Here is an 8,126-nt window from a genome sequence, read left to right as displayed (position 1 = left end):
GCACGTGATGGAGATTTACCGCTGATTACAGAACCGGCTTTACTGATAAGATGCGCGTTAAATATCGCATGCGATTTATCGTGCAGCCCTACCCCAAACACACCTCCAAGACGACCACTGCCTTGCTAAAGAAGCTGAGGGTAAAGGTGATGGATTGGCCAAGCATGGGCATCCTCAAACGGAAGGTGGAGGAGCGCAAGGTCTCTAACATCCACCAGCTCCGTGATGTCGTCATGGAGGAGTGGAAGAGGACTCTAGTGGCAACCTGTGAAGCTCTGGTGAACTCCATGCCCAAGAGGGTTAAGGCAGTGCTGGAAAATAATGGATATATGGATAATATATATATGGATACAACAGTCATACATTGCTATTAGGACCGCGCGTCCTGTGACAAGTTTGCCGGATCGGCACACAGAAGTTATCAGTATAAAAGGTCTGCAAAATCAGTCAATGGTGAAAATCAAAAGTAGATTTATTTTAAAGACCAACAGTTTAATACTAAATATTGGACATAAACAAACACGTTGTTACATCAGTCATACAGCGCTCTGGACCACGCGCCCCATGACGAGCCCGACGCACCGCCACAGAAACAAGAATGAGATGCTTTCTAGCATAACTGTGGCATTAAACTCAGTTAGTGACGGCTCGGTAAAATATTGCACATATATAGGCCGTTCAGATTACTTGTTAAAGTGCAATGAAATACCTTATATAAGCAGACGATGTACGTCTGTGTTTGTGGTTGGAGACTCCTTCACCGGCTACAGGCTCTAATCCTCATTTGCGCGAGTGTGTGAAGCTGATGTGAAATAGCAGGGCAATTTGATAATAATAGCCGAATTATAAGTCGCCTAATAATAATAATAATAATAATAGTTTAATACATTAATAGGAGAATGAGTGTAATATCGTCTTGACTATCAACAAAGACATCTGCTATCGTCGATATCTCTGACAATCTTCGATACACGATACTATCGTCTATCGACACAACCCTAGTGATTATACCATTCTACACACTTGTTCTGAAGGTTATGCAGGTTAGAACTATTTGTTCTCTCCCATCCATAGGCATGATCACCATCCCAGCAGGCACCCTGGCAGGCACTCAGATTGTCCAGGCTAATACCTCCACAACCAACAGCGGGCAGGGCACAGTTACCGTTACTCTGCCAGTATCTGGAAACATAGTGAACGCTGGGGGAATGGTCATGGTAAGACCTCCTGATGAGGTATCTAACAAACTTAAACCATCCCTTTAATTCATTCATCATCACAGGTGTGGGGGGTATGCATGCTGTGTTAAGTCTCAATCACCTTGCTTTTGGACTAGCCCTTTTCACATGCAGACATACGAGTGATTTTACCTTAAAGGGATAGTTCACCCAAATGTTTTTCCAAATGTTTATACATTTCGTTGTCACATTTCTAATTTTAGTTTTCATTTAGTTTTCATCTGATATCTATATTTTATTTTATTTCAGTTACAATTACAAAGTTACAAAGAAAACAATCTGGATCTTGGATCTGAGCTGGCAAGTTTCAAAATGACAAAAAAGTACCATAAAAGTATCAAAAAAGTGGTGAAATTTAAGTAATTCACTGAAATGCAAAAATGACACCTTTAGACTAAATGATTTCAATTGGATGTGAGGAGTCATAGATTATTTTGTTTCAGATGAACTGATGATGATGTGGCACGTTTGAATATGCAGAAGTGGGAATTAGATATGAGAACTACACAGGAAAAGAAGTTTATTGGTGATTAGTGACTTAAATTTGGTCTCTTTATCTCAAAAAGCTATTGATTGACTTAAGAAGATTTGAATTGAAATATAATGCCATATTGTCACATCTAAATTCAAACTGACCACTTTTATGAAATGTGAATGGTACTTTCTTTGTCCTTTGTCACCCTGGATCCCCGGTTTCACTTTCATTACATTAAAAAATTACTAGGATACATTTTTTTTTTTTTTTGTGTCCCATGAAATAAAATCAAACAGGTTTACTCTGTTAATGACAGAGTATATAAGTATTTTTAGACAAACTATTCCTTTAATACATACATAATAGCATTCAGTGTCTTAAAATTTTAAAAAATCCTAGTTTCAGGAATCTTCCTAGGATTTGATGATTTACTCAGAAGGAAGTGGAAAGTGGCGACCTCCATCCACTGTGTGTTAATCTTTAGCACTGATTCAAGTGTAAGGGTGATATCTGCCCGTCGTTTCTTCACAAATGATCCACTCAGCTGTTCTGTGTTCTGTTCTCAGCTGTTAACTGTCACTTGACTGATCACTGGATTGCTAAAAATTTGATTTGATTGATTGATTAAATGTTTTGGACATTGCAGACCAAATTAATTCTTCGTGCCCCTTTCTTGCCCGCTCTGCCAGATGGTGCCGGGTGGTGGTGCTGTGCCAGCCATCCAACGAATCCCTCTGCCAGGGACCGAGATGCTCGAAGAGGAGCCGCTGTATGTTAATGCCAAGCAATATCACCGTATCTTAAAAAGACGCCAAGCTCGTGCCAAGTTAGAGGCAGAGGGCAAGATCCCTAAAGAAAGAAGGGTGAGTCTTCCTCTTCTGAATGCCAAAATAGGTATTTTGACATGAATTATGCCTCATATCCAGGCTGATTCCTTACTCTCTCTTACAGAAATATCTTCACGAGTCACGGCACAAACACGCCATGCAGCGGAAGCGTGGCGACGGGGGACGGTTCTTCTCACCTAAAGAGAAAGAAGAAATGGCTTTGGCCATGCAGGTGAGAGCGCAGGGCCATGTCAAGCAGGAAGACCTACGCAATGCCACCGAACTCGCGAGCTCACATTGGCTGCCTGAGCACACTTCGCCCCTCGCATAGACGCTCATCTTTGCTCTCCTTAGCAGATTCATTCTCGCTCTTTTCTTTATGTGACATGCTGTCATTGGCTGCTCTTGCACGCATCACCTCCTGCTTTTTCCTGTGCTTGTTGGCTGCTTGAGTCTGTCCCATCATGTCTCATTGCTAGTTAAGCATTCGTGTGTACAGACTGCATGATCTGCTAAATCTGCTGTGTGGTATTTTATGACCTGTCTATCTGAACTTAGATTTCCTGTTCTGCCATATTTAACAAGAAAAAGATCATCTCTTCACTGTTATGACGTAATCAGGATGAAAACACTGATATTCCCTGCATTCTACTGATGCAGCTCTTCAGGACTGAGAATTGCTAATGCGTTGTGACTGACTTTATCACGTGATTGTCTGTTTGGTCCAAGCACTATTATTAACAGCATGAAGGTTTAAGAAAGCATGAATGCTTTGTCATTGGCAAACTCTGTCAGTTTCAATTATGAAGTCACTACCTAAAAATATGAAAATGATTTTTTTGAGGGACCAGTTTAAAAGAAATGTGATTTGTTTGAATATATATATTTTTATCTTGTTTTCTACATTTATTTTGAGGAAGCATTACTGTTGTTGTTTTTTGTTTGGATTGGATCTGGTTCTGTCCTTGTGCTTGGATTTCATACCTATGCAGTGTTATCACTGTGTTCATTTTTGTCACATGTTGTGATTTTTATTCTGAATAAACATTCTGACTGACTTCCAAAAGGTTAAACAAGTTTGCAACCAAATTAGACTACTGTTCAAAAGTTTAGAATCAGTAAGTTTTTTCTATTTATTTATTTTTTAATTACATTTTTTTTTCTGAAAAAAAAAAAATCAATACTTTTATTCAGCAAGGATGCATTATATTCAATCAAATGTTACAAATTTTATTTCACATAAATGCTGTTCTTTTAAAAAAATCTATCAGTCTCTCAAATATATTAAGCAGAACAACTGTTTCAACATTGATAATAATAAGAAATGTTTCTTGATCACCAAATCAGTACATTAGAATGATTTCTGAAGGATCATGCGACACTGAAGACTGCACTAATGGCTGCTGAAAATCAGCTTTGCCATCACAGGAATAAATAAAATAAAAAATGTAAAACAGTAATATTTCATTGTATTTCATGCATCATTGTATTTTTGATCAAATAAATGCAGCCTTGGTGAGCATAAGAGACTTTGAAAAACATTAAAATCTTATCAAACTTTTGAACGGTAGTGGCTTGTGATGCATATTCCTGTTTATCAAGTCTTGTCAAGTAATTTTTACTCTTAAATGTTTTGGGATTTAAAAATATTTCCAGATACTTCCCTGACTAGAAAAGAACAGATATCTGCTATGAAGTCTGTAACGTTAAACAGTTCTATAGAACAGAAGTCTAAATAGCTGCCATTTCCCTGAAATCCATGATGTGACAGCTTGGTAAACATAAACCTTTCACTGTTTTTTCTTGGTTATTCAGTGCTTTTCTTGATGCTATAAATCATGGTGTCCCAACCCTAGTGGAAACACTTGTGAGTGAAATGTGTTCTAGAGGTGCTGAGTGAAGCGTATCTGAATTAGGCGTGAGGGTAATGATTGACCCTCTTCCTCTCCCGTTCCCCTGCAGGAACAACAGGACCAGAACCAGACTGGAGATGAGGCCGTGGTCCAGATGATCCGGGTGTCATAGCACTAGAACTTCTACTGTGTGTTTTTTAAGTAACTCTGAAGGACCAAATTTACACCAGTGTGAATCACCGTCTCCAACGCAACACTAACAGACAGTCCTAATTCATCGTGACCTGTGTTCCTTGAACTATAAAACATCCTGTAATTTTCAGAACTCAAAACTTTCTCGTTAGTCTAAAAACAGCTTATATTGAAGCCAGTCTGCCAAAACGACAGGTTGTGGAATGTGCCGCTCTATGATGTGATAGTGTGACTAACCTGTGTTCCTGCTGTCTCATGTCTTCCACTGAAAGGAGGGGCCCATCTGTTTTCTCTCCGTGGACTTGTATTTGCTCCAGAGGACACACATAGGGCCATTACTGTTAATGTACAGCATAATGAATTCAGCTTGCGGTTTAAAAAGCAAATAAATAGCAAAGCGTAGATTGAACCACAGAGAGACTGCGAATACGCAGTTAGTAATGACTCATTTACCGTAATGTTTTTCAAAGGTGGCAGTAGAACAAACAAGAATATAATTAATTGCATCATGAAGACCAAGGCAGTCTGTTTGATTTTCTACTTTTTTAGCATTATGGACAGTTCATGTCAGGCCTATGAATTTATAAGTGGGAAGTTACATGGAAATGATGTAGGTTTATCTCTTACAAGCTAATTGTGGTGTTGTTCAGTGTATTGTACATGTTTGGCATGGGGAAAAGGGCAACATTTTTTGGAAATCGGTCCTCATCACCAAGGAAACACCGGTCATATAGGGTGTTCTTGTTTCCCAAGCTTTTATACAGGTTTCGCCCATAACATGAAGTCATTTTACATTAGTGTTTTGATACAACAATCATTTGTAATTTGACTGAGGTTTGTGTATCCAGTTACTGTAATCCTGGCTCATCTAGTTCCTACTTGGAAATGCAATTTGAGTTATGTTGGACATTGAAGTCATCTAACCTGTATTTTGATAAAAATTGTGTGCGAAACGCATTGTGAAAGATCATGCTTTGTGAACTTGTCTTTATTATTAGAATCTTTGTGAGCACAAGAAGGCTGTAAATGATCCAAATTCAAACAGTTCAGTGTTTTAATCTACTTCGCTGTGATTGAAATCAGATATTTCAAAGCAGTGGCTCTCAACCATGGGGCTGGGGCCCAGTAATTCTTACTATTATAACAAATTTATAATAATTTAGTAATCTTTATGCTGTTTCATATTTGTATGACTTTCTTTAATGGATTGCAAAAAGAGTTAGCAGCTTTCACCGTTTGCTTTCATTGTATGGAAAAGATGCAACCTCTTGTGTCTCAACCTTTTGAGTAAATTATATCAGATTTTTTTTTTTTTAACTTTTGTGTCAACTGTCAATTTAAATCCTATATCATACAGGTCATTCAATTCGTAATTGTTTCCCGTTAACATTCTGAATACGTTTTGAGAAGAATAGGGCCTACATTTCTCAAACTATATTCAACTCGGATTAATAATGTTACATACAATTTTTGAAGTATTTTCACGAGGTTGACCTCTCAAAAATATTATCGTAAATATTAGTTATGTTTGACTAGAACTGTTTAAAATAAGGTCTTACAACCGACAGATTACGTTACATGCACCGTTAAAACAGTTCTCGTGCAATTTCCTCTGCGTGCAGGTGCTCGCCTTCAAGCCCCGCCCACCGCTGATGCTGGCCGTCAACCGGACAGTCAAATATAATAATCTGAGGTCCACTGCGGCTTGGAGTGATACTACATTCTTATTTACTAGCATCCGTATTCGACAGTTTGTTCCTCTCTTGCAGACGTTTTGCGAAATCACCCCTTCCGCTTTTGAGATAGTCGGAGCTTTTGAAGCGCTCCAGCAACACAAGGACGAATCGAAAGGTTACAGTAACAGAGCTGAAGGACTATCGCGTAAAACCACCGGCAACGGCTCCGAAAGCGCATAGATATAGATTGCCATGACAGACTGTGGCGAGGATGCGAAGCTGGAGGTGAAACAGGCCAGCAAAGAGTTTAAAGAGAGCGAAAACGTTGCTGAGAAATACTCCGCGATGACAGGCACGAAGAACAGCGACGTGAACATGAACGTCGGCGAGCTGTCCGCCGCATTCACTGCGGTCCCGACCCACAAATCCATGAAAAAGGTAAGAGGGACGTGTCTTTTCTCCGGCTAGCTGTTTATGGGCTAAACACACATTATGTGTGTCCTGAAAACATCGCACTTGAGTTTGGGACATGTTGCTCAGTTTACTAGGATCATCAGGAAAGATTATCCCCGGCAAGAGTTGAACTAGAGGAGTGCTGGAGCCTATTAGAACCACGTGACGCATATTCTTTAGTTCTTTCTCGCCGCATCCAGTAATTTTCCCTGAGCTGGTCCGACTGTCACATCTGTCAGAGTCACCGACCGCTGTTCACTGCAGTTTACAAATTGTCAAATGCTGTAATCTATTATATAAGCTAAAGGAAATGGTGTATCTTTTTCATAAATGCCTTAAACAGATTTTCTAGAAAGAAAATAAATCAACCCAGAATTGCATGTAGGACAACAGTGTCATGGCACTTCACTGCATAGATCAAAGAGTGAAGATACAGCATAGATAGATGTAGCCTAGATAGATAGATAGATAGATAGATAGATTGACTGATTAATAGATAGATAATTTACACTGGAAAGGAAAGATGATCCAGTCCAGATTGTGGAAATGTATTCAGTGTGGCCCTCTGAAGTGTGTAAGTGTGTGTGTGTGTGTGTGTGTGTGTGTGTGTGTGAGTGGGTGGGTGGGAAAAGAGGCACACTACTCTGCCCACTCACTCATCTAGTTGTCCGCTGGTTATACAACAGAGCTAAGGGCTGTTCTGCTGCTCCTCTTCAGCTGCATTACACTCAGCACCAAATCAAATTCAGTGCTGACGTTCACATTTACTCTTTAATATTTCAGAAATCAGATTTTGGATAGTGTGTAATTAAGTGTTCATATAAATCTTTCAGTGGCAACATTTTGCACTTTTATGCTCTTTAAAAAGAGACTGCGTGTGCAGTCCTGAAAAAAATTGGTGTAGGATTTACTTTGAAACAATTTTCCTTCAGAAATTGCTAGTATGTTTCACAGACAATTACAAAGAAATGACAAGTAACACATTCGGTTAAACATCACATTTTTAATCCAATAATCTCTGAAATCACTTTTTAAAGGGGTCATGAACTGAGAAATCAAAATTCCCTTGATCTTTTGACATGTAAAAGGTCATTGAACTATAAAAACATCCTGTAATTTTCAGAACTCAAAACTTTCTTGTTAGTCTAAAAACAGCTTATATTGAAGCCAGTCTGCCAAAATGACAGGTTGTGGAATGTGCCGCTCTATGATGTGATAGTGTGGCTAAACCCCGCCTCCGCAGAAGAAGATCAACGCCTACTTCTACATCACTGCCTGTTTAGCCCCGCCCACCGATTCGCGCATGTAAATAACGAGAGCAAAACGCAGGTCTACCCAGAAACCAAACGATAAAGATGGCTCCGAAGACAACAAAATGCTTTGCAGTGCCAAGCTGTAGAAAAACATTGCCT

The 8,126-nt window shown here is 39.2% G+C and overlaps 2 protein-coding genes across 6 annotated transcripts in view; both read left to right on the top strand.

The window, feature by feature from the left end:
* The window catches only part of LOC107679058 (nuclear transcription factor Y subunit alpha-like), a 7,986-nt gene extending 4,379 nt beyond the window's left edge, over positions 1 to 3,607 (top strand). For 4 of the 5 annotated variants that reach the window (XM_016474488.1, XM_016474493.1, XM_016474476.1 and 1 more), the window contains exons 6-8: positions 1,075 to 1,235; positions 2,403 to 2,576; positions 2,665 to 3,607. In XM_016474488.1, coding sequence (XP_016329974.1) covers positions 1,075 to 1,235; positions 2,403 to 2,576; positions 2,665 to 2,871 — 542 coding nt within the window. In that variant the 3' untranslated portion in view covers positions 2,872 to 3,607. The remainder of the gene's footprint in view (positions 1 to 1,074; positions 1,236 to 2,402; positions 2,577 to 2,664) is intronic. The other variant, XM_016474484.1, reaches the window with a different exon arrangement.
* Positions 3,608 to 6,216: 2,609 nt separating this feature from the next.
* LOC107679038 (adenosylhomocysteinase 2) overlaps positions 6,217 to 8,126 on the top strand; it is a 28,768-nt gene continuing 26,858 nt past the window's right edge. Inside the window, exon 1 of the mRNA XM_016474452.1 lies at positions 6,217 to 6,699. Coding sequence (XP_016329938.1) covers positions 6,514 to 6,699 — 186 coding nt within the window. The 5' untranslated portion in view covers positions 6,217 to 6,513. The remainder of the gene's footprint in view (positions 6,700 to 8,126) is intronic.

Source organism: Sinocyclocheilus anshuiensis, unplaced genomic scaffold, assembly GCF_001515605.1.
Source record: "Sinocyclocheilus anshuiensis isolate Anshui unplaced genomic scaffold, SAMN03320099.WGS_v1.1 scaffold13, whole genome shotgun sequence".
Classification (NCBI taxonomy): Eukaryota; Metazoa; Chordata; class Actinopteri; order Cypriniformes; family Cyprinidae; genus Sinocyclocheilus; species Sinocyclocheilus anshuiensis.
Note: the sequence above shows the minus strand (reverse complement) of the source record. Positions and strands in the feature narration are given on the sequence as shown.